The 27,172-nt window shown below is 36.9% G+C and overlaps 1 protein-coding gene across 3 annotated transcripts in view; it reads left to right on the top strand.

Moving 5' to 3' along the window:
* LOC131072196 (uncharacterized) overlaps positions 1 to 26,352 on the top strand; it is a 197,698-nt gene extending 171,346 nt beyond the window's left edge. For 2 of the 3 annotated variants that reach the window (XM_059207365.1, XM_059207363.1), the window contains 7 exons: positions 2,005 to 2,062; positions 2,401 to 2,468; positions 2,647 to 2,748; positions 24,943 to 25,008; positions 25,416 to 25,537; positions 25,666 to 25,837; positions 25,974 to 26,352. In XM_059207365.1, the coding sequence (XP_059063348.1) occupies positions 2,005 to 2,062; positions 2,401 to 2,468; positions 2,647 to 2,748; positions 24,943 to 25,008; positions 25,416 to 25,537; positions 25,666 to 25,837; positions 25,974 to 26,042 (657 nt within the window). In that variant the 3' untranslated portion in view covers positions 26,043 to 26,352. The remainder of the gene's footprint in view (positions 1 to 2,004; positions 2,063 to 2,400; positions 2,469 to 2,646; positions 2,749 to 24,942; positions 25,009 to 25,415; positions 25,538 to 25,665; positions 25,838 to 25,973) is intronic. The other variant, XM_059207364.1, reaches the window with a different exon arrangement.
* The last annotated feature ends 820 nt before the right edge of the window (positions 26,353 to 27,172 follow it).

Raw genomic sequence — 27,172 nt, 5'->3', positions numbered from 1 at the left:
AGGCCATAATGTCCTATGAGCATTGTCAAAGTGCCAGAGAAGATCCATAGTGCATTTGAATTTTACTATATTCCATGGAGATGTGTCCCTGGCCCTCAAGTCCCTGTCTGTGTCCCCATTGGTGTTTCCAGTATGTAGGATGGTGCGGGCCGTCCCCAAAAACTTCAAATCTTCAAAACTTTTCTGAAATGTGTTGCAGAAATAATACAATGCAGGGGTATTTGGCTGTCCTTGAGTCAGCTGGAGATGTTGGAGATGTCCCTTGACCATCTTGGGGATGACCAAATGTCCCTCAACTCTCTTGGGGATGGTCAGATGTCCCTGATGGCAAGGCAATGTTATAATGTTCGAAAACAATAATTGTTTATAACATTAAAAATGTACGGTTAAATATATCATGACAATGTTATAGCAGCAGTATAACATGGCAGTATAACATGGCAGCATTATAGAAGAAGCAATTAATATACTATGACAGCACTATAACAGCAATAAGAATATCATGATTCAGATTCATAATTAATGATATAAGTTATGTAACAGTTAACACTAACAACAATAATTTGGAATCTTGGATATCTGATTTCATTGTTTGAAAAAGTCTCAAACTTTAAATTTTTTTGATACGGTATTAGAGTCAATTGCAAAAGAGATTAAAGGTGCATCAGCTATGGTCTGAAACAGTGTGGTATTTGTGTAAAAAGTGCAGGCAAAGAATTTTGTCTTGGAATGTGGTTTGCATGCAGCCTTTGCATATATCATCCTGCATCATTTTAACAGTGTCATGTTATATCGCTGCTGTTATACTGCTGTCCATTAGCTTGTCAGACCTTCAGACTGCCATCCCCATCCCATAAATGCCATGGGACATAGGAATTTTCAGATTGAGCATTGGGCTTGTAAAATCTCGCAAGACACAACTTCACTTGTGCTGGGGATTTTCTATATTGGATTTCTCTAAGGTCAATTGTGGTGGTGATACCTCTATTCATGAGCAATTCATTTAATTTCTTACTGTAATTCTATTCAACTGCACTAATTCAAGTACTTAAAAGAGCATAATAATGACATGTTGATTTGATTATCAGAACACTTATTGTATTCAACAGAAAGTACTAGTAGATTTTACTCATAGAATCTAATAAATAGGCATATTTCTTTACTATACCATTATCTTGAGGATTATAAGGGTCCCATGTTTGCTGTAGGATCAAATGGCCATGAAATCTATTTTGTAAGTATTGTAGGTATGTATGTTACACAATTGAATCAATTTAAGATGTAGATGGAATTCATAGCTATAAAAAATATCAATAATCAGCTATATTTATGTTGAATTTGGTAGCTTTAAACATTATTTAGCACATAAGTAGAAGTAATTCCATGTTGGTGAATTGTTAATTTGAAAAAACTAGGTCGATTGTGGATCAATTTGCTTTAGAAACATGGCATAAAACTAAAATCACAAAACAGTTACAGAGTTTCAAAAAATAAATCTTAAGATAGTCTGGGAAAAATTCAAAATTTTACATATTTAATCAGTTCAGGAAATACCTTTCAAAAGGACTCTGAGTCTGAAAAGTGCAATGGCAATACTGAAAAACTAAAAATCCATTTGGAACTTAAAATCTAAATGTTCTACCTATCTATTTAATCATTTGTATTCCTTTTATTTTTCCAAGTATTACTGATTGATCAGGGAGAAGAACTAGAATTTAAAGGCCTACAAAGATATAGAGGTAACACAGCAGCAATAAGAATCTACTAGATACTAATTAGTACCTTTTACTTAAAAAATATAGTCTTTGACTACCTACTGAATTGTAACTAACGTCTGAACCTGTCTCTCAATGCAGTATCCTGAAAAATATATGTTATATGTATTTTTTCAAAGATGGCCATATCTCCTCGTTTATTTCTAAAACATATAATAATTTTATAAGTTCACTATTGCAGAATTCAAATTGAAAAATGTGTTAATTTTTAAAAAATTGAATGACACAGGTTGGACAACTTAGACTTACTCCCCGTGTGCTGGTCGGTCACAGCTTTGGAGGAAAAGGTCAGTCATCAACCATCATTTTGAATATTCTTCCAGGTTGTAGACAAGTTTGTTTTAGTAAGTACACCCCAAAGATTAATATTTTTCCCAACGTATTGCCTGAAATAAGGTTTTGGATTTAAAAAAAACAATATTGAATGGAGTTATAATTAGTTAGATGCAGAATTAAAAGAGTTATATTACTCAGGAAGATATGATAGAAGGATGGATGTTTCACTTTCAATTACACTAGCTTCTAGAGAAGCTATAATTTGGAATGTGTGTCATGTTTTTAATTTTTTATTTTTTTTGTATTGGAAAGCATTCTCATCATGAAATTGAAATATAAGCTATTAAAGGATGGAATTGTGCAGTTGCCTTGAGCATGGCAGACCAGGCTGCAAAGCCTCTTGCCCGACCGGTTAGGGTAAGAATCTCTGCAGTCACTTGAAAATGAAAATTCAAAAGACTGTTATGCTCTTGAACTTAGCATACATAAGACATTATTTCATTTAATAGGCAAGAGCTTGATAATTACTAATTGAGGTTACACAGGCTTTTGTCCCATTCTAACAATTGGTACCTTTTATTTCTTCCATTTGAAGGTATGGGTTTTGGATGCAACTCCTGGAAAAGTTCATGCTGGTGGAGATGGTGAGGACCATCCAGCCGAGTTAATTTCTTTACTATGTCAAATGCCTAAGCAGGTATTATTAATATTTTTGTAAGCAATGATTTCAGGGACATTTCTTAATGTGAGCTGATAAATTCAACTTGTGCAGTTCCCTCGTAAACATCTCATCAACACTAAAATTTTTGAAAACCATAGGATTTCTAGCTTTAAATAGCAAAAGGTTCATTTGAAAATAGAATGTCATCAACACTAAAATTTTTGAAAACCATAGGATTTCTAGCTTTAAATATCAAAAGGTTCATTTGAAAATAGAATGTCACAAATTTACAGAATTATACTTATGTCTACAGATTACCAAAGTAGCTCAATTGGACTCCAAAAATTTGAAATAGCTAATCAGGAGTTCAAAAGGTACCCCAACAACTCAGAACAAATTTTGTGCAACTAGGAGGCAATAAGTGTAAAATAAGAAGGGCTGGGAAAACTCAAAAGGTTAAACCCTAGACAAAGAATGTACAAAATCCACAGAGCGAGATATAATCTTTTGTAAGGAAGGCATCTTTTAAAATGGGTCAACAACAATGCCAAATAAGGAAAGATGTTGTAGAGCAAAATTGTAGCTGGCACTGATTCAATGTTTGAATCAGAAGCAAAACAAGAGTTTACATCCTTTTCTACCGCCACAAAAGAACGAATGTTGAGAATGTTGAGAGTATTGATGTCTTCAAGAGATGGCTTGGGTTAAGAGGCCAAATCAATGATTGTGGGTATAGGCAAGAAGTGCCTTTCAATATCTCTTATAATTCCAAGGCTGATGGTCCTCTTGAAACAATGAGAAAATTGGTAATGCACATCTAGGCTTGTGATTTGATTTGTAATAAGGAAATGATAACCCTATGTACAAATGGAAGCCTGAGGTGCTTAAGTGGTCACTCACAAAGGGGGATATGATCTCATGGATCTATCGTTGTCTGGGCTAGTGATTGTTGTAACCTATGTTACTAGTTATATCCTAAAAGCCCCAATATGTACCAAGTGATCTAAAAAAGACTAATGTGAATTAATGAACAAGAAAATGTATTTTTATTTCAAAATATGAAAACATGTAAGTACTTTCTATTTTACGAAAGATGAATTCACCACTTGGCAAAAGCATTTGGTGAATGTGTAATCATCTCGGCAATTTGTGAATACATAATGATGTTTGCTTATCTACTGTGATGATTGTCTATCTACCAAGATAGTTGTCTACACATTGCAGTGAACATTTAAAACTCTATGAATGGTAAAATACCTTAACAAATGCAAAAATACCATGGCAATTTCTTATTGTTGCAAGTATTGAATTTGCAATGGTGTAGACAATAGTGTAATGTCCCCTTTCTAGCCAGTTAGCTCATGATTTGTCGTTAGTCTATTTTCTCATGGTCCCGTAGGCTAACCAAGACACAAAAGGGATCTTGGAGGAATTTCGCCTAGGCATTTTCAGTTGCAGACCATTCTGAGGTGATTTGATGCAGTTTTGGCTTACTTACTATTTATAGTAAGTCACTTTAGAGTGATCCAGATCTTCAATGGGTGCCAGAGATTTCATGGTTAATATTTGGAGGTTGGCAGACATATATAGTCATTTAATATTTATTATTTAAAGCAAGTTATAAAGTTAAATTTAAATATTTAACTTTATTTAATAAATGACTATAGTGGGATAATAAAGTATTAAGTCGTAAATATTAAATGTCCCCTTTCATTTTTAAAGGTACATTGCACACATAAAGAGGGATAAAATATAATAAAGTGTTTTATTATCCCACATTGACAAGACAAGTGAGTGGGCTCTTATGAAAAAATTATAAATTGGATTGAAGAGCTCACTTTCAGGGTGCTTTAGATGAGATTAATGTTATGCTGTTGGATTTCTTGGAAATCTGATTATTGGGCCTAGAGGACGAAATCTCTCTATGTCAGCATTCTCTTTGCTGTTGAAAGACAGTCAGGAGGATTTTGGTTTGAGCTTCAAGATAAATCAGAAGTTGTGATAGTCGCGATCGCTAATATCCAGTTGCCAGGAGGGTTTGATTTGGAGATATTCTGCAGCTTCCAGGTGAATGAGTTTTAGTCTGCCTGGGGATTCGATTTAGAGAGTTTGGAGGTAATAATACAAGTGAAATCTTTGAATTATCTCCTACACTGCTGGCCGCACTATTTGAGGATTGCATAGAGCCATTTATTGGGTCGTACATGACAGCAAGTGAGCTGTACAAGCTGAAAGGGGGTGCCGTACCAATCTGAGACACATTAGAGGATGCCGTACTTGCTGGAGAATGCCTGGGAGAGGCCATACGAGTCTGAAACCCTTAGCAGCGATTAGTGCAGGTCTGGAAATAGTTTGGAACCAGGACGTACAGGTCTGGTATACCATTTGGGAAGGTGCTGTATAGTCAGAACTCCCTAGTGTGAGCCATACTTGCTTGGGTGTGTGCCGTACAGGGCTGTGAAGTGGAGACAAGGGCTTGTGAATGCTGGTAATGTGCCCAGAAAACAATATCAAACCTGGAGCAGTGAATGGGTATGCAATGACATTGTAATGTTTACATTAAAGAAGAAGAAACTCAAGTAATATTTACTGTTAATGATTTCCCAGCATTGTGTTGTTTAAATTTTACTTGTAACTGGTTCATTGGTGGCTGTGAATGAATAGCAAGTTAAAGAATAATATTCCGTGTTATATTTGTGGTTTCTGTTCCTATCCTAAACCTATTCAAACACAAAAAATAAACCGAGTAACAAACTGAATCAGAAGTTTCAAAAAAATCAATTTGACAATTAGGCCAGAGGACTGCCTACTACAAATAGTTAGGGAATTTGAAAGGACATGAACTTAGACTCTTCATTTCCAGTCTTGGAGGCTTCCCATTCGTAGGACTATGCCACATCTAGGAGGTTAGCAGTACAAGCAGGCTTCTTGGGATTATTAAAGTGTAGGACACCATTGTTGAGCACCTAAAGCATAAATCCAGTTTGTTGCAAGGTGTGCGCCCTTAGTCTCCTTGTGTTGTGCAACGCAGCGCTCGGATTTGTGACATGTCTTAACTGCCTCTTGTGGATTCCATAAGTCTAGTGGTTGTATCGGACATTAACTGGTCAATCTTTTGGTGCAACGGCAACCGCACTTGTAGCAAGTGGTATCAAAGCTTGGTCACGGGTTCAAACCCCTCGCTTGCGCTGGGGGGGATTGTTGCAAGGTGTGCGCCCTTGGTCTCCTTGTGTTGTGCAGCGCAACGCTCAGGTTTGTGACATGGCTTAACCGCCTCCTGTGGATTCTATAAGTCTAGTGGTTGTATCAGGCATTAACAGGTCGATCTTTTGGTGCAACAACAACCGCACTTGTAACACAGTTCACATAGAGGCAGATATGGTTGAAGCATTCATTAGAGTTATAATTCCTCCAATTTGTACTAATCACAAGTAATACAATAGGTAGAGATTAGAACTACTAATCTACCAAGTTGGTTTATCCTCCATATTTTGGTTTCCTAGGTGAAAATTGAAGTGTCAAGTTTGAATGCTTGTGTTCTGTATTAATTTCCAGGTTATTTGAAGGTGTGTGTACATCTACAATCACCCTTGGGTGCTCAGCTTGATGAGAGATGACACCAAGGAGAAGGAGCTTGTGTGACCAAATGCTACACGTTTTGCAACTACCTTCATCACCTTCCAGGGCATTTATGATTTGCTAACACATTTGAAGCAGATTTTTGTGAGCCAACAATTGGTGGATTCTTATTTGAAGAATATAAATAGCGAGAGTTATGGAGACCATTTTTTATCACATCTTTATGAAGACCATTGTTGTGATCATCAAGACAACTTCAAATTTCTATTTTAAATTGTATCCTTTAAACTCTCTTTTTCTAAATTTTGATAACTAGATATTGTTCAATTTTTTAAGATTTATTTTTAATTGCAATGTTAAATTTTTGTAGGTGTCAAAACTTTTAGTCAAAATTTTGTGCTTAGTGGATGGGGAGCAAAACCCAATGGGGTACTTGTATGAGGCCATGGACAAGGCCAAGGAGGTCATCTAGAACTGTTACATGGGAGATATGAAAAAATTTCAACCTGTTTGGGACATTATTGAGCATAAGTAGAACAATCACCTCTAACACATTCAAGCAACAATGTACTTAACCCAAAAAATTCTTTACAAATGACTTCAAGAATGTTGATGGGGAGGTTATATAGGCCCCTTAACATGCATTAATAGGATGTCATCTAAGGTTGTAATGTCCCCCATTGCCTAGCGCACAATTTAATATTAACTTGCTAGCCTTATTTTATTCCCGAAGGCTAGAGCAAATTTTATTAATAAGGGAATAAAATTATTTAATTAAATAAGAAGGGGAGCTTTAAATTATAAACTTACCCATAATTCATATTTGATTAATTGTGTGGGGGCCACTTTATTGAAGGGAGTAGAATTTTTGAAGGAGACTTATTATTGTCCAAATATAATACTTTAACTTGAGTGCTTAATTATAAAGTTGAATTGCAATAGTTGGCGGCATTTATATAAGGGCAATATTAATATCCCTTGGTGGAGCTCGAGAAAGAAATATATTATATTTATTAAAAATACCGATACATATCTGTAAAGTGGAAAATTGGATCCTAGTGATTCCCCACCTAGGAGAGAGAAAGGAAGCCACTATGATGATTTTCACTTGGGAGGAACTTTACATTCAAAAGAGGGACTTGAATCCGCTAGATCCAAATCCGAGGTAAACAAGGATGTGAATTCTGAGTGGATTGCAAGCGATTGAAGTGTGATTTACCCTCTTTTGTAAATTAGAAAGTTGACTTGTTGACTATGGAAAAGAGAGAGGAAATGAGTGAAATGAGGAGCTACCAGTTCGGGATCGTGTTGTAACTTCAGATCTGAGCTAATTAGACTGATGCGGATCTGCCCTGCAAATTTGGAGAAAAGTCGTCGAGACCGTGGCGAGAATGTACATGGTCCACCACAAAATCCGCGAAACGAAAAGGGTTCTTTCGTCTCTACAAATGAAGCCCAAACCTACAATTACAGTTGCGCACCTGCAACCTACACACAAAAAAGAGAGGGAGAATGGTTGTGGATAGGGGTTTGCCTCAGTCAAACCCCGGTTGACGAATCAACCTTGAAAGAAAGTAATTGCAAATGCTTGAATGTAAACAATGGAGATGTTTACCTTGTAGATCTACAACTTGTTGATGATGATTGCTTTGTTTCTTGAATGTAACCACAAATATTGTATGAAATGGCATGTAACATGACAAAACCCTAACACGCACATGCTTGCAAATGAATGTTGTAATGTTGCTCCAATGGATGAATGAACAAGACTTGAATGCTTGATGATGACCTTGAAATCTTGTATCTTCTCCTTACGCTCCTTATCCCTTATCATCTATTTCACCCGTCCCCTTGAATGAGGGTATTGAATTCATTTTTATACATGCCTCAAGGATTAATTTTCAACCACCAAAGGCCGACAAAGAGGAATTGCAAACCCCGAAGACAAATTGTGCATAGGAGATCGGGCAAACCTGACATAGGGCCATCCTAAGGGGTGGGGACAAGGGCGCCACGCCCCTGTCCTGCCCTATTTTGGGGCCTGGACAGGGTCTAGAGCAGACACGGGACATGAAGGAGGAAGGGTGAAGGGGTGAGAATACAAAAAATAGGTCTCGGTTGGGGAAGAAGATGTCGTCGCCGAGGTGAGGACCCAGAATGTGGTTAAAATTGCAGGGGTCGCAATTTTATGACACTACAATATCATATCAAAGCTATATGGGAAAGTGTCGAGGAGTTGAGGGCATCATTATTCACAACATTTTTTATTAGACTATTGCTTGCTCCGCAGATTGTAGCGCTCTGGGACGAAAACCCTAGATGTGAAAGGTTTGGGCGAAATCGCTAGACATCCAGGTGGTTTCCCAACTCGACTTCATACAGAGATCGCTCCATTATGCATTTTGTGAAGGCTTCCAGCTAGGGATTCGAAAGTATTTTGATGAGAGCCTTAACACCTTTTGATCATGAAGATCCTTATGCATGCAAGGTGAGAGTATATGTGAAAAGATTAGAATAATATTATATTAATAGATTTGTTGGTGGCAAGACACACAACTCAATATAGCAAACTATTACAAAATTTGGAAGTAAAGATATGCTTATTCTTGTGGTGAGCCTTCCAGATTAAATATAATGCTATAATTGAAAATGATTGATGGTAGTTCTAGCAGTAGGCCTTCTAAAACAATTATAAACAATGTTAAATTTGACAGTGAACTACACAGATTAGCACAATAGAATTTGAAGATGTTACTGTTATCACAAAAGCTCGCACCCATGTTGAGCTATCAACTCAGCAACCTTGTGAAACATGGAGACAACCCCGAAGTGTGGGACCTTGCGCAAGGGGGTTGGATCTCTGAAGAATGTCGGCTTCCTTCTCAATCCAGGTGCAGGTGTTGAACCAACTCAACACTTCAAAACTAACTCCTAAGCCTATCCTAACAAATTGCAGAGGTAAAGGGAAGAGAGAAATGCTTGAAATAAAAGGAGGTGATGCACCAAGAAGAGATTGTCCCTCTCCCTACCAAAATGACACAAAGAATTAACTGAAACACCCAAGAGATGCACAAACTTTAGTTGTATGAGTGATCCCAATGCATGTATGAAGGTTAGAATCCACTGAATGCCAAGAGGGGAGAAGGTTTCCCACAAGTCACACTCATAAAAACAAGTTAACGCAGCATATATGGAGAGAAGAGCCACAAAACATACACTTATGATGAAGGTAAGGAAACATACACAGCATGCATAAGTTGAAGGAAGGCAAGAATGTAATTTCAATTCATTCAAAGGCCAAAGGCCAAACTTACAGTTGCAGAAATGCAAAAAATAATTACAAGTCTTCAAGAGAAGAGAAAGAGCATAGGAAAGCTCAAGGCAGCAGGGAAAGAACCCTTTACAATGAGGCTTAATAGCCTTATATAGAAAATGGTTACAAGAGTGATCATGACCCCTGCATGTCAGTTTCGGAGTGCAGGGAAGTGCATGCACTTGACTTTTGTACATGCAAGGAACCTAGCCATACCCACAAAAGGCAACCCTTCAGAGTATGTAGACATGACATAAGTCACCACAACAAGCATGGCCTTGTACCTCCCTTGATGGAAATCCTACCAAAAACATTAAATGCACCCCTGTGGCTCCACAAAAGAAGGTGCACAAGTCACAAAGTTGTCGGAACATTGAAAGCTTTGAGTGTTGATCACGCCATCCGGAAGTGTCGCCAGTCGGAAAGAAGTCCGGGGACTTCGGAAACTCGGGTTCCCAAAGTGGGGAAGACAAGGAAGAAACTTTGAAACCTCGGGGTTTTGGGGAAGAGGAAAGAGACGCAGCAAGGAACTTCGGAACCTCAGTGTTCCGGAGTTCCGGGGAACTGAAAAAAGGGCTAAGGAAGGAACTTTGGAACCTCGAGGTTCCGAGGAAACTAGAGAGAAAAGGCAAAGAGGGAAGGAACTTCGGAACCTCGGGGTTTCGGAGTTCCGGAGAGAAGAAAGGGAAGGCTAAGGAAGGAGTTTCGAAACCTCGGGGTTCCGGAGTTCCGGAGAAAGGAAGGAAGAAAACCTAGGAGGGAACTCCAGAGAAGGCAAGGGAAAGGAACTTCGGAACCTCGGGGTTTCGGAGTTCCGGGGAACTGAAAAGGAGGCAAGGAAAAGGCAGAACTGAGCAAAGGAACCTCAGGGTTCCAGAGTTCCAGGGAAGAAAACGAAGGGGGAACTTCGGAACCTCGGGGTTCCAGAAAAGGAAAAGCGAGAGAAGGCAAAGAGAAGGAACTTCGGATCCTCAGGGTTTCGGAGTTCCGGGGAAGGAGAACAGGAGAAGGCAAAGGGAAAGAACCTTGGAACCTCGGGGTTCCAGGAAGGAAGAAAAGGCCAAGGGAGGAACTTCCTCCGGACAAGGCAACACTTCACACTTCATGATTCTTCTGCTTTCTCCTTGATCAAATAGGGCAGCGCTGGTCCATGGATCATATCTCTAATCGGTTCTTATTGAAATATGCAAGAATTAATTGAAACACTCAAAATAATATTTAAGATATATGTTTTTCTGTTTACAGAGAGAAAAGATGAATAATATAGCATACGTTGTTAACTTGTAGCCAATACTCAATTGTATTATACCCAAAAAGATTGGTAAGGCTACAATATACAAGGGTCGTCAGAACTAGCAATTTCCAAACTTTTTTCATTGCAACAGAAGTATAAATAGTACAACTCCTATAGAAGTGTATGCTCAACTGAGAATTCAATTTGTATGGCCCAAAGATGGTATTAGCAGCTACTCTTGACAATATGTGATAAGAAATAAGGTATGACAATACCTTAAATGGTACAACTGTTGGAAATGTTGTCATTGATGTCAAAGTGTGTTTTGTTCAAGAAGGGAGATTGTTGGAAATATGGTCATTGATGTCAAAGTGAGAATGTTGGATATATTGTCATTGATGACAAAGGTTGTTGATGTCAAAGCTTGGGAGATTGTTGTTAGATTGGCTTTAATCAGGCCAACTCATGGAATTTTATTATTTTGAAAGGTGTAATTGGAGGCTAACTCATGCAATTTTATTATTTTGAAAGAGGTGTAGTTGGTGGCCGATCCATGGAATTTATAATTATGATTTAATTTTATAGGCCTACCTATGTGTTTTATGTAATTAATTTTGGCACCCTAAGGGTTATACAAAGGTGAAGCATGTTTCAAAATAGTGTGTGAGAGAAAATGTTTTATTATTCAAATATAGAGAAGAGAAGATTTAATGTAGAGTAGATTTTGTATGAAGTGCAGAAAAATATATTCATCATCCATTGAAGAGGCAACATCTAGAAGGTAAAATTTTGTAGAAGAGGTTGGTGCCTCCTAAAAGAAGATATTGGTGTCTCTTGCTGAGTTGGTGCTTAGTTGTGGGGATTGGTGTCTCCAATAGGTTGGCACTTACAAATTTTGTAAGTGGGGATTGATGTTTCCAACGAGTTGGTGCCTACAAATATTGTAAGATCATTTTATTTTTATTGTGGCTAGATTTGAATAGTAGATCCAAGCAGTCTTTCTTTGTGGTTTTCTCCTGAAAGGGTTTAATCGTGTGTCTCCTAATTGTTGGATATAATGTGATTATTTTATTGTGGTTAAATTTTAGTAAGTAGAAGATTGTCCTATACCGATTCACCCCCCACTCTTAGTATAAGTGTGTTCTCATCAGTTGGTATCATAGCAGGTTCGTTTAGAAATAGTCTAATCGCTAGAAGGTAGATCTATGGAGCACAAATGGCTAGTCAAGAAGGTTTCTCCTCAAACAAAGCTTCATTTTTTGACGAAACAAACTATGCATTTTGGAACGTAAGGATGCGAACTTATCTAATGGCTCTTGGCTTTGATATTTGGCAATTAGTAGTGAATGGATATACAATTCCATCTTCACCAACAAATTAGGTTAGAAAGAAGGCTAGTGAAACGATGCAAAATCTATGAATGCTATTTTGTGTGGTGTGTCTGAATTAGAGTTTGTCAAGGTAATGCACAATGACATAGCAAAAGAAATTTAGGACAAACTTAAAAACATCTACGAAGATGATGATAAAGTTAAGAAGACTAAGTTCCCAACCCATAGAAGACAATTCGAGAGCTTGAAAATGAAAGATGAACAAAATATTGTAGCATATCTCCTTTGTGCAGATGAAATTGTCAACACCATTAGAGGACTTGGTGAAAAGGTTGAAGATTCAATGATTGTGCAAAAAGTGTTAAGGTTTCTCTCTTTAAAATTTGTTGTCAAAGTTTGTGCCATTGAAGAAATGAAGGATTTGAATATATTAGCAATGGATGAATTGCATGGGATCCTCACTGCGTATGAAATGAGGACTGAAAATAAGAAGCCATCAAAAAGAGAAGCAACCTTGAAAGCTTCAAAGAAGGTGAAGAATAAAGAACCTAAATTAAGCAATCAGTCAGATGTAGAGTCCAAGCTCATTTTGTGAGAAAGCTGGAAAAAGGATTTGGCAAATACAAAGGTAAGCTACCATTTAAATGTTTCAATAGTGGTAAAATAGGACATTTTGTTGCTAAGTGTCCATATGTAGAAAATGATGGTAATAATGATGAAGGAGATCATAACAAGAAGAAAGGGAGCAAACATCATCAATACAAAAAGAACTTCCAAACACAAGAAAGGCCTTTACTCCAAAAGGGACAACAACTGAATTGAAGAGAGTGATGAAAGTGTCTTAAATAGTGATTGAGAAAAAAAAATTGTTCATGACAATGGAAACAAGGTTGGTGTCATGAAGGGTGAAGATAGTTGTGTGAAAGAAAAGATGGATTTAGAAGAGGATGAAGATGTTGAAATTGAGGAAGTGAATCTTGTAGAACTCATTTGTGCCCTAAGTGAGGTCAAGAAGCTTATGAAAAAGAATTTGAAACAAAAATTGCAGCTGCAGAAAAATGAAGAGGATTGTGATTTAAAAGCAAAAATGTCACAAAGCTTTGAGGAATTAGAAAAGATCATCATCAACCTGAAGATTCAACTAGAAGAGGCATTGAGGATTGAAGAGGTGGTGAGAACTCCTCTGAAGACAAAGGAAGAAGACTATGAGAAGCTTGAGTTTGAAATTGTTACCTTGAGGAAGGAACTGGAGAAAACAGCTAATTTGCTGAAGAAAAGCTTGAAGTCTGAGAAGAGTACTCAAATTATAGATGACATTATCAATTGGCAAAAGGTCACCGTTCATTAAGATTGGTCTTGGCTATGAAGAAAATCAGAGGACTTAAGAAGATTAGAATCCAAAGGTGATAGAACCACCAAAGAGGACAAATGCAAAAAAAACTAAAAGCTATACAGATACACTCAAGAGGATTGTCGAGAATGAAAGCAATAGGAAGAATGAAGATGGCGTTCCTCAAAAAGACAAGGGTTTTAGAAGAACATTTCCTCCAATACAACCTCATATGACCAGGCTCCAAAATTCTTTCTTCGGTTATTGTTTTTCTTGTAATCATTTTGGTCATAAGGCAATAGAGTATAGGACAAATGCAAGAAATAATTGTGTGGAACAAAAACAAGAGTTCTTCTACGTTCTTAGATAAAAACCACAATTCATTTGTTCTTTATTGGATTAAAATGTCATATGTTATAAGTGCAACAAATTTGGTCATATAGTATGTTTTTGTAGAAGTGGTTTTGTGGAACTTCCTAGATAGAACAAGAAAGTGGATACGCTTGCTAAACAAAAGGAAGAAGCTGCAAAAGTTTGGAAAATGAAGTAGGAGCAAGAAAAACGGGAGAAAGAGAAGTATATGCTAGTGCAAACTTTTTTTCATGCCTAAGTTGAAGGAAACCTGATGCAGCCATAACCAGTGAAACCCTCAAAAGAGAGCTGATCTGCTTATGCAGCAAGAGTAACACAATTAAAGCAACCAGAAAACATAGAAAGATTACATAAACAGATCATATTATTACTTTAGAACTTCTGGCAACCATCTGGTTATCATCATATAATCATCAGAGAACATTCGATAGTTAACCGGTTACATGTAGGCTTCAAGCCAGATACAATCCAACCGGGATTCTAATAATCAACCGGATCACTAAATGCGAATCTCGATCCTTATTCTCAGTTCTACTTCCTCTGCCCCTACAAGTGATTACATAATAACATATTTATACCCACCGGAACATATCCGAGTCGGCCTCATAAGATTACATTTACCAATGCAGGAAAATGAAACATGTAACTAGGTCGGCCCTAAGAAATTAAGAAATCCTTCCAGAAAATAACAATCAAGAAGTGTGGTTCAGCAGGAAGGTCGGCCACACGCCAAATAACATCGAACAAGACCCAAAATAGATCCACACGCCAAGAATCACTCTGGTAATGAAGGAAAACCAACCGGTTAACATTAGAACTGTCCCGGAACCCAGAAACAATCAACTGGAAGCGATAACTAACCGGAAAAGAATTAAAATGAACTGAAAATTTGGAATTAAGCACATGAACCAGCCTGGCAACCGAAAACAAGATCTGCCACGAAAAGCAAGCAACTACTGGTACCAACCGGTAAGAACACAGAAAATTGCACATTGAACTAAACAAGAACTAAATTGAAAGGAAATATTTTTGGTTGATGCAAGATTGCTCAGAGACCAGGGATGCTCCTGCATAAGACACCCCAGGTAGGAAAAAGATGTTTCATGAGAGGCAACTCATGAACATCTAAAAGGATTCGGAATAAAGACCCCATGCTCATTTCTGATCCAAACATCTTCTTTATCTGCCAACCTCTACTTTAGCTCCTCCAGTGCCTCAACCGACTTCTCTAACCCCTGACTCTCTTTGTTTCTCTTCCTTTGCTTCAAATCTGTACATTGGCTCTGTTTACTGCCTTCTTTCTTCTGCAACTCTTATTTGTTTCTGCCACAAGACTTCATTTGGTTTGTCTCCATAAGCTTTTTGTCATCCAGTTTCGTCTGTCCATCAGGTTTATCTGTCAGGTCCTTCTGCAAACTCATGTCACCCTCCGGTATAACCTCTGCAACCGGCTTTATCAGATCTTTCTGCAAACCTTCCAGTATAACCTCTACCACCGGTTTCTCAGTACTGCAACTTTTCCCAAGGTTCAGATTCTTCACCTCCTTCTCTTTCTCCTTCAAAGAGGTCAAAGTGAACTTCTACCCATCTTTCTCAATAGTGATTAGGTTTCTTCTACAGTCATAAATAGCTCCTCTATCAAACTACCAAGGTCTTCCCAACAAGACATGACAAGCACTCATACATACAACATCACACAAAACTTCATCCCTAAAAGGCCCAATATTGAAATTCACCAAACACTATTCCTTTACTTCTATCTTTTGATCATCTTGTAACCAACTTACCTCATAAGGACAAGGATGCTCAAGCCTTTTCAATCCAAGCTTCACAACCATCTCCTCAGATACTAAATTATCAGTAATCCCGGTATTCACAATAACCTTGCAACACTTGCCACCTGAATTACACACAGTCCGGAAAAGACTCTTCCTCTTAGTAGATCCGGTATCCTTTCTTCTGAACATAAGGGATTCTCCTTGCTCCAGTGCACAGTCAAATCCGGTACCCTCACCTTCCGATTCCTCATTTGCCACACAACTTCTTGCCATTCCCTACTTACATTCATAGAATCTGTCCGGTTTCTCCACACTTGAAATATTTGCCAGGGAATTCTCTACCGGTACTGCTACTGCCTTTCCTCTGTGTTTTTTGTTCCGGTTCTTTACTCCACTTAGGTTTTGTTTCTTCCTCAACACTCTGCCTTTCTATACTCATATGCCCCTTGAATTTCTACTTCCCTCTGTTTGGTTGTCTTCTTCTCATTTTCTCCTCAGCCTTCAAAGCATACTGGTAAGCTTCCTCAATTGTGGAAACCCTCAACATGCTCATCTCATCCTGAATGTTAAATGCAAGTCCATTTATGTACCTCGCCACCTTTTCTCTATCCATCTCTCTATGTCCAAATCTAATCATCACCTTGTAGAATTCCTCAGTGTACTCTTTCACAGTCATGTTTCTCTGTTTCAGGTTCTGCAACTTCTTGAACAATTCCAACTCATAGTCTCCCGGTATGAACTTGGCCTTCAATCTTGCAACCATCTGTCTCCACCCGGTGATCTTCTTTTCCGCATTCTCCACTCTGTCTTTCTGCAATTCTTTCCACCATAAGGCAGCATGCCCTTTCAACTTAGTCTATGCCAACCGCACTCTCTGTGGGTCCTTGATATCCTCAAACTCAAAGTAATCTCCAACTCTCCGATCCAATCGATCAGATCCTCCGGGTTCAGTGTTCCGGAAAAGTTGGAAACTTCAACTTTATGAACTTTACTCACTTGCACCACTGCTCTCAGGAATCTTTCCTCTCTTTCATCTTCTGGTCCTTCAGCCTCTTCTTCAAGCTCTTCACCGACTTCTTCATATTCATCCTCAGATTCAGGGTTTCTCCGCAAACCAACCAAAGCGTTTCGAATTTCGTTCCTCACTTCATTCTTGAAGTCTTCCATCATCTGCTCTACCCTTCGGGGGTTTGTCCTTCTAGGCGGCATCTCCTCTTCCACTCCGGTGAACTACCTCAACTCGACGATCTGACTACCGGTTTCAATTGCCTCCCCTTGGTGATCTATTGAACACACGCGCAACCTGTCTCCAATCGGCGATCTGTCCACCCAAAGGAATGCCTCAATGTTCGCAAACAACTCTTCCACCAGCCAGTTCTTAACTAGCTCTGATACCACTTGATACAGCCATAACCGGTGAAACCCTCAAAAGAGAGTTGATCGGCTTATGCAGCAAGAGTAACACAACGAAAGCAACCAGAAAACATAGCAAGATTACATAAACAGATCATATTATTGCTTTAGAACTTTCGGCAACCATTCGGTTGTCATCATATAATCATCAAAGAACATCCTGTAGTTAACCGGTTACATGCAGGCTTCAAGCCAGATACAATCCAACCGGGATTCTAAGAATCAACCGAATCACTAAATGCGAATCTCGATCCTTATTCTCAATTCTACTTCCTTTGCCCCTACAAGTGATTACATAATAATATATTTATACCCACCGGAACATATCTGGGTCGGCCTCATAAGATTACATTTATCAATGCAGGAATATGAAACGTGTAACTAGGTCGGCCCTAAGAAATTAAGAAATCCTTCCGAAAAATAACAACCAAGAAGTGCGGTTCAGCAGGAAGGTCAGCCACATGCCAAAAACATCAAACAAGACCCAAAATAGATCCACAAGCCAAGAATCGCTCCGATAATGAAGGAAAACCAACCAGTAAGCAGAAGAAATGTCCCGGAATCCAGAAACAGTCAACCGGAAGCAATAACTGACCGGAAAAGAACCCAAATGAACTGAAAATCTGGACTTAAGCACATGAACCAGCCTGGCAACCGAAAATAAGATCTGCCACGAAAAGCAAGCAACTACCGGTACCAATCGGTAAGAACACATAAAACTGCACATTGAACTAAACAAGAACTAAACTAGAAGGAAATATTTTTGGTTGATGCAAGATTGCTCAAAGACCGGGGATGCTCCTGCATCAAAACCAATGGTACATTGACAATGGATGCTCAAGCCACATGACTTGAAAGAAGTGTAATTGGAGGCCAACTCATGGAATTTTATTGTTTTGCAAGAGGTGTAATTAGAAGTCAACTCATAGAATTTTACATTAAATCATAATTTTACAGGGCCGATCAATGTGTTTTATGTAATTGATTTTGGCGCCCAAAGGGGTATAAAAGATAAATCATGTTTGTAAGTAGTGTGTGAGAAAATGATTTATCATTCAAATACAAAGCAGAGCAGATTTTGTGAAGTGTGAAAGTGTAGAAAAATATTTTCATCATCCATTGAAGAAGTAACATCCGAATGGTGAAAATTTCTAGAAGAGGTTGGTGTCTCCTAAAAGAAGAGATTGGTGTCTCTTGCTGAGTTGATGCTCAATTGTGGGGATTGGTGGGTCCAGTAGCTTGGTGCCTACAAACTTTGTAAGTCAGAATCGGTCTCTCTAGTCGATTAATGCTTGCATATATTGTAAGATCATTTTATTTTTGTTGTGGTTAGATTTGGATAGTAGATCCAAGCAGTCTTTCTTTGTGGTTTTCTCTTGTAAGGGTTTCCACATATATCTTATCTCCTAATTGTTAAATCTTATGTGATTTCTTTATTGTGGTTGTTAAATTTTAATAAGTAGAAGATTGTCTTATATTGATTCACCCCCGCTTCCTGCTTCCCCTGTTGATGCAAAGAAAGACAATAATCAAATCCAATCACAATGGATCCACACATTCAAGCCTAGTTCATCATTCTACGCACATTACTCTTTAAGCCTAATAGATGCATATTCATTTATCTTGATCAATCTTAAGCCAATGATGGCTTGCCAAGACCTTCCAAGTCATTTGAAGGTCCACAAACCATTACTCCTATTGGAAAATTCTTAACAATGCATTATTTCATCAAACCCTCAATCACCTAGGTTCTTTCACAGTCTTCCCACAACATGAAACAAAAAATCTTGCATAACTCACACATATGATCAAATTTTTCAATTTGCTTTGGTGGAAACTTGGGCAACAATGCAAAGAATGTTTTCACCAAGTTATATCAATTTTTAAGGGTTCAATCAAAAGATATGAATTTTTCTTTCTTGCTGGAAACCCTAGGCGGGGTTTGGGACTGTTTTCACCAAAAATGCTTTAGGTTTTGAAAAACGCAATAAAATGACTCCAGATGAAAACCAAAAATTATGTATTTCATAGATACATCATCCCCATGCCTGCCTTTGACCATATCAGGTCATACAAAACCATACCAAACAACTTTTTTTGTTGTAAAACAGTAAAAATCTAGAAATTCCAATCAATAATTTGATCATAACTTTCACAAATCATAATGAAAATCAATCAAACAAAAATAATTTGAAAGATAACAACATTTTCCAACTTTTCCAATTGGTTTCAGGCCAATATCAATCTGTGTCAGTTCGTACAATGCAAATTACAGTCAAATTTCACAGAAATTACAAGGAAAAAGTAGTGAAAAATGATGTATCTCTCTCATTCAAACTTCTCCAACCCCCAAATTCGAGTTGGAATGGTACATATATACATTTACCATCAATTCCAACTGTTCACAACCACCTTTTGATTAGTTTTTTACCAAAACACTATTTTGACACTTTTGGACACTTTTTGAGCAACATTGACAATTTTTGCATTTTTGACATCTAATCACCCAAATCTTTTGATAATGGTCCTAAGTGATCCACAATGGTCTTATATGACCCTATTGACTCAATCAAACCAAAAGAAACCAACATTTGACAAATGACAATAATTTAACTCAAAGGGTGCATTCAGGATGCCCCTACGTCATACTCCCCACGAAAAAGAAATTTGAGTTCCACCTCAAATAGGAATCTTCTTTCTTGTCTTTCAAGTCCTTTGCAGGCTTGCATTGTCTTCTTTTTGCTGGATCTCAACTACATTCATTACAACTGGTTCACTTGTACTTTTTGGTGCAACAAAATGCTTCTTGAGCCAAGGCCAATTTGGCACTATATACCCATGGTTAGTAGCTTGTCGCCTCATTCTACTTTAGCTTCGACTGCCATTGAAGTTTTATGTTCTCTTTCATCTACTTTGTCTTCGTTACCTGCACAAGAAACAAACATATTAAAGAAATCATATTCTTCTTCTTCATACTTCACTTCATCATCCACCTCATATTGTTTGCCATGCATTATTTTCTCTTCATTATTCCCCAAAATCTTTGGCATCACCTCAACCTTACTCAGCCATTCATTTTCATTTTTGAAGTGCTCATCCATTCTTTTGTTCTTCTTGACATCAACATTTTCAACTCTCAGTTTTTCTCTTGAGAACCATGTTATCTCCTTACCCTCCATAACTATCTCCTCTCCTTGGACTATCCTTGAGTCCTCTACAACTTCTTGTGTTGTCACTTCCTCTTCTTGAACATCACCCTTATTGCTTTCATTAGTTTGAGCAAATTCAAAAGAAATTTCTTCCACTGCTTTTTCAACTAGTTTTTCCAACATGGTATTTTCAAAATTTGTTACCTCAATCATTACCTCATTTGTCTTTGCTTCGTACTATTGTATATCTATCTTCTTAACAACAAGCTTTCAAGTCCTATGCACTCACCCTTCAAGGTTGTTAATGCATATTTCTTCCCATCTTTTTCCAACTCATGTGTTATTTTTGCTGTTATGCTTCGTTGACCTGCTACAATACTACATCCTTCCAAACACGAGGTGACATACATCCAAATGCATAATATCACAAACTATTTCATCCTTATAATTACCTATGTGAAACTCAACTTTACATTGTTCACTTACAATTACTTGGATACGTGTTTGAAGCCAAGTCACTGAATAGGGCGCGGGGTGTTGTATTCTTTCCAAACCCAATTTATCTACCATATTTTCAAAAACTATATTATCCATGCAGATATCTGAAACCACAACTTGACAACATTTACCTTTGGACTTGCAAGTAGTTCAGAATAATCTTTCTTTTGCTAACTTGCTTTCTTTCTCGGCTGCCATTTCTTCCTCCTGTAGCCTCTTTGTCATTTCTTCCTCTTGTAGTTTCTTTGCCACTTTGAACAATGTATCTAACAATGTTGATGCCTTTTACCCATCTTTCTTCTTAGTAAGAGCCATCCTTCCAAAACACAAACTTCCAAAACTTCCCTTGCCCAAATCTTTGGGCTCTAAAGCTTACTTTCCCAAACCTTTGAGGCTCTGATACCAAAAATGTGGAGGAAGACAATAATCAAGTCTTATCACAATGGATCCACACATTCAAGCCTAGTTCATCATTATAGGGGCATTACTCCTTAAGCCTAATAGATGCATATTCATTTATCTTGATCAATCGTATGCCAATGATGGCTTGTCAAGCCCTTTACCAAGTCATTTGAAGGTCCACAAACCATTACTCCTATTGGACAATTAAAAACAATGCATTATTTCATCAAACCCTCAATCACCTAGGTTCTTTCATAGTCTTCCCACAACAATCTTGCATAACTCACACACATATGATCAATTTTTTCAATTTCCTTTGGTGGAAACCTGGGCAGAAATTCAAAGAAGGTTTTCACCAAGTTATATCAATTTTTAAGGATTCAATCAAAAGATATGAATTTTTCTTTCTTGTTGGAAACCCTAGGTAGGATTTGGGACTATTTTCACCAAATATGCTCTAATTTTTGCAAAACTCAATGAAACGACTCCAAACGAAAACCAAAAATTACGTATTTTATAGATACATCATCCCCATGCCTGCCCTTGACCATAACAAAACCGTACCAAGCAAGTTTCTTGCTGTAAAATAGTAAAAATTTGGAACTGGCAACCACTAATTTGATCATAACTTTCACAAAACATAATGAAAATCAATCAAACAAAAATAATTTGAAATATGACAACACTTTCCAACTTTTCCAATTGGTTTCAGGCCAATATCAATCTATGTCAATCCGTGCAATGCAAATTACAGTCAGATTTCACAGAAATTACAAGAAAAAAGTAGTGAAAAATGATGTATCTCTTTCATTCAAACTTCTCCAAACATAAAATTCCAATTGAAAGGGTACATTTATACATTTACCATCAATTCCAAATGTTCTCAACCACCTTTTGATTAGTTTTTTAACAAAACACTATTTTGACACTTTTGGACAAAATTGCTTGACAACTTTTTGAGCAACATTGACAATTTTTGCATTTTTGACATCTAATCACCCAAATCTTTTGATAATGGTCTTAAATGTCCCACAATGGTCTTATATGACCTTATTGACTCAATCAAACCAAAAGAAACCAAAATTTGACAAATGACAATAATTTGACTCAAAGGGCGCATTCAAGATACCCTGCGTCACCCGACTCCCTCCCCACCTCCCTTAGTATAAGTGCATGCTCATTAATGGCAGTTTCAACAAGATTTAAACTAGATAAATATAATGCAGTGATTCCTCTGCGACTTGAAGTGGTAGCTTACACGAATACTCAGTCGATAAAAAATGTACAACAGACCTTCCTAAAGGCTGCAATTATAGCATCAGACGGTACAACAAGTACGAAATGGTACAACCAAAAAAGTTATGGAAAAAGATAATATAATTATATCAAGAAGTACAACTAATATAAAAATTCACAGATAACCACAACCAAATTGGGAACTTTCTATCAATGTTCAACACATTAGCAATTTTTGGATGGAATTACTCATATGAATAGAAGAGATTTGTCCTCAAATCTATTTTACCAAAAGGGTTTTCATCATAGGGAATAAAAATCAATATACATTTTTTATCTCAAAAATTTGGAGTTTTGATTTTAGAAATTTGTAACCTACTCCAATGCTCATCTTCTCCTAATATAGGCACTTGAGAAAATTATAATTAAATATTATATTTTTCTTTTCCTTTTCTTTCCAAAAAATAATTTAATAAGTTTATAGAAACTTGTCCTTCTAATCAACATTATTATTGGACCCTAGTCCTAGCGACACTTTAATAACCCTCTTTTAAAAAAACAACTTTTAATAATAAAACATAAGTTGTCTTTTTACGAATTTAACATAAAGTTATTTGGACAACTTAAGTGAAATTATTAATCATTTCTTTAGCTCAAAAAGGGTCAAGAATCTCCAAAGTCGAATCTGCTTTACAAACCCTTGAAATTTCCCCAAATATAACCTACAGCACAAAGCTGCCAACAAGCCTCCGAATATGAAAGAAGGATGAATGGTCTTCAAAAGGAATTTTGCTTTGCCTTCTTTAATAATGAGTATTTTTTCCTTTTCATTTTCTTCTTTATCTTTTTGTTTCTGTTTTCTAGATCTTCTGGGGATAGAGCTACAATTTCTCACCATTCAATAAGACTACTGACCTTACCTGCATCTTAAGTAGATGCAATTATGGCCAAATGGCATAATTGGAAGGCATCCAGGCATATTAATTCAAAATGCATCTGTTACAGGGAAACCTGCATTTGAGAGAGTGAGGGAAAGTATCTTGGCAAGTTTCCAGCATAGGCTAACCCATGATACTAGTCCTTTACTTTTGTCTGAACATTGATAAAGGAGTCTGCAACTAATGACAAATGGTCCTGTTATGCTTGTTCTAAGTGAACACGTGTAATTATTTTGATCTTGTCAGATGCTTTTCTTGGGTTAAATATTTCTTTTAGCTTGTGTCATGAATCATTTGGTTAAATTTTCTGTTTGTTCTGAACTTTCATAACTGTTACTTGTTTGTATTTACCATAAAGAAAATTCGACTGTAAATATGGGATGCTGAGCAAAGGTGAATCGGCCGTCCTGCATTGTGTTTCTATTGTATCTGTGTCGCATACTCAAGGTCAGTGACATTGTCTATCTGACAATTTACTAACTAATCTCAGTTTTGCCTATCGACATGAATCCTGAACATGTTTCTCCTTCAAGAAATTGAATGAGCTAAGATCATGTTATCTTGGATCCTTTCTCAAGTTTTCTTACTTTATCCTATTGGATTATTAAGCTAGACAGAATTGACATCTGAGTCTCTGACACATTATGCAGGAATGCCTTGAATTGCGGGCAGCAATGTTAGATTAGTCAGCTTCAATATTCTATCTCTTGTATGATAACTTTTGATTCCGTGAAATTGGACAGGTAGTAGATTTTGTAGGTGTGCACCTATTTTAGGTGTAGAGACTTCTTATCTCGAGTCTAAGGCAGGGGTCTCATGGAGGGGCTTTTAAGGAAGAGGAGGTCCTGGGCATGAAGATTTTTTATTTTGCTACGGGATTATTTGGAATCTTTTCCTAAATAATAGAAGCTCCTACTTTTTAGTTTTTCATATTTGAGCAGGTAAAAATGGGGTGGGGCTATAATTGTCCCACCAGCTTAGGCATGTTATCTATCATTTGTCAAATATCTAAGTCTAGATTTCTATTAAAAAATAGTTTTGGAGGGAAAATGAATTTATTTTACTTGTTTTTATCACTGCACATATTCATGAGACCACCAGCTTCCTTAAATTTGGGAGCTTAAACTTTTAACCTGCACTACACTACAAAATTCATGGGACCAGCAGCTTTAAAATTTTCCTAAAGGAAGCCCCCCTCCATGGGACCCCAGCCTAATCAGACAACCTTTTTTCAGCTTTCTAGTAGAGAAAATGTGACAATTGAGAATTAAGTAAAAGATGAGATAGTAAATAATGGGGAATTTAATAATTTATTTGATGTGTCATGCTAGTAATGAATTGACAACTTGATTCTAGTCTTTGTGTGAAAACATTTTAGTCTATGGAATAATTTTGCTCAAGTGATTCATTGGCTAAGCATTTTATTTGCTCTGCTAATATTCTTATAATATATAAAATATGAAATGTAACTGGTTAATCTTTCATGTCGATGTTGGCATGATCTAGGTGAAAGGTTATGATGTGATTTCTAAGTTTGAGATAAAACACAGTCTAAAAGATTCTAGATTTTATTATTTTCTGTACAGTATGATTGGTGCTAGAATATCACCCAACTTTCCTATCATTAAACGGTATTGAATATTTTGTTATATGACAGGTTGCATCGAAGCATTATGTTATCGACACCCTTGTTCAGAATGGCTTTTCTAGGGAGATTGCTCAGGTATCCGTGACTGAGCGTTTCCATTGAAAATTTTAACTCCGTTGTGTATTTAATTTTAAATCAGTTTAAGTTTGTTAGACCTCCTTAGAAGAGTGTTTTGAAGCATGTAATAACAGAACTCTGACATTTCTTTGCAAACAGAGAGATTAATTACTCAAATGACAAATTTTAATCCTAAACTTTGACTCGGATAAAATATATTTTTATATTTTTTATTGGATGTTTTTGGCCTTGAAATATGTGTCTTGATGTGTGAGTGAATCAGCCTGTCTATGAATGCCCTTTCGGGGTTCTAGACCATATTTTGTCTTTTGTGATGTCAGTGTATAATAACTCTTTCTTATTGGAAAATTGATGACTCATATCTGATCAAACAAACACAAATCAATGTGTGCAATTTGTCACAGTGGATCACCACAAGCCTCCGACCAGTGAACTCTTTTGGCACAGCAATAACAGGATTTCAATGGGTTTTTGAATTGCAAGGGATTGCGGAAATGTATAGATCTTATGAAAACACAAAATTGTGGTACCGACTAACCTAGTTTTTCAATCATTTTTATTGGACATGCATTTTGATCCTCACCCAGTTTGAACTTCTTAACCTCTGCCTCGGCATGGGAATAAGTCCTAAGTTTACTTCTCTGTGAATCCCAGGCAAGTAGTGGAGAATGTTCCAGAGGGTGTACATGTAGATTTCTTAAGAGCAGAGAGAAGTCTCCACAGATGGGCCCACGAAGACATTCAGAGAATACATGCAGCAGAAGAATTGGCTGCAAGTGAAGGGGCTGGGGTTCAAATGCACGTGCTTGAGGATTCAGGCCATTGGGTGATAATTCAAATTGCATGGAATTTCATTAGATTTAATGCCCCACCTATATTTTAAGCAGGAGTCTTTTTTTTTCACATATATATATGAATTAGTATTTTCCCTTTTCTGAAATATATTGCCTTTGTATATGCAGGTTCATGCTGACAATCCTGATGGGCTTTTCAGAGTTTTGGCTTCGTCATTTGGGTATTTTAATCAGTAGTTTCATTTGCAGTCACTTTCAACTAGATTATATCTCAGTGGGGAAACAAAATATATTTTCCTCAATTGGTTATAAGCTGACAGAGTCATAACACTCCTTTTGATATTCATCATGTTGATGAGTATTAATTATGTCCAACTCGATGCTGTAGCACTAGAAGGGGTTTCCTTAGAAGCTGGCCTCAGATTGGCTGGCGATTATTCAAAAACAACTTAATTCGATCGACAACCTTTTATTGGCTCATTCTTTTCAGATTCTTTCTGATTCATTTTCAATAAAAATGCAGGCAGTATGTATTTTTTTCCTACTACACTATTCTACGTGGGGATTATTTATCATTTTTCATGTCTCAGTACATTTTTAATTGCAGGCATAAAAACGTTTCCTTTTTATAGTAGCATTTATGATAATTGTCGGACCTAGAGGTGAATGAGAGATTCCCTACTGATGTGATTCAGCAAGATGTCATTTTCTGTGTGTAGTGGACCAATATCTGAGTGGTTTAATGAAAACTTTAATGGAATAGATATGATTTATGTTTAGTTTCGATTATTAACCCACTAAATTTTATTGCACTCCTGAAGCTGAAAACTTAACTCCAACCAAAGTAGCAATCTAAAATGTACTACAGTATTAGGTATCCATGGATTTTTAATGGAATAATTAACACTATATGTTTGATATTGACCAATACTCACATGGATGTATAAAACAAAGAGTATTTCAAGGTTTGAAATCATTTCAAGCAGATGGAAGGATTTAATAAATAAGAGTCATTCTCACTACTAGTAATATTAAAATAAAGGTTAGTTCATGAATAGGTTACTTTGCATGGGCTTCAATAGGTGAAGGCTACATGAAAAAAGTCAAACTAAAAATGATAATCAAGCAAACTAAAAATGCCTATTAGACTCCTTATTGTTATATATTGGTCGATTTAATTTAAGCAATTCAATGGCAGTTGTATGATTCTCTATATTTTATTGAGATATCTAAGCAAGGATGGAATGGTCGTGTGAATTAATTCTAGCCAAAGCAATATCCTTCATTACCTATTGCAATTGATTTGCCTCAACTCCGATATTCTTCTTGTAAAGGAAGATTATAAGATTATTTCTGCATATATCTGC

This window comes from Cryptomeria japonica, chromosome 6 (genome assembly GCF_030272615.1).
Source record: "Cryptomeria japonica chromosome 6, Sugi_1.0, whole genome shotgun sequence".
NCBI classification, from domain to species: Eukaryota; Viridiplantae; Streptophyta; class Pinopsida; order Cupressales; family Cupressaceae; genus Cryptomeria; species Cryptomeria japonica.
The sequence above is the reverse complement of the archived record's forward strand: the minus strand, read 5'-3'. Positions and strand labels throughout refer to the sequence as shown.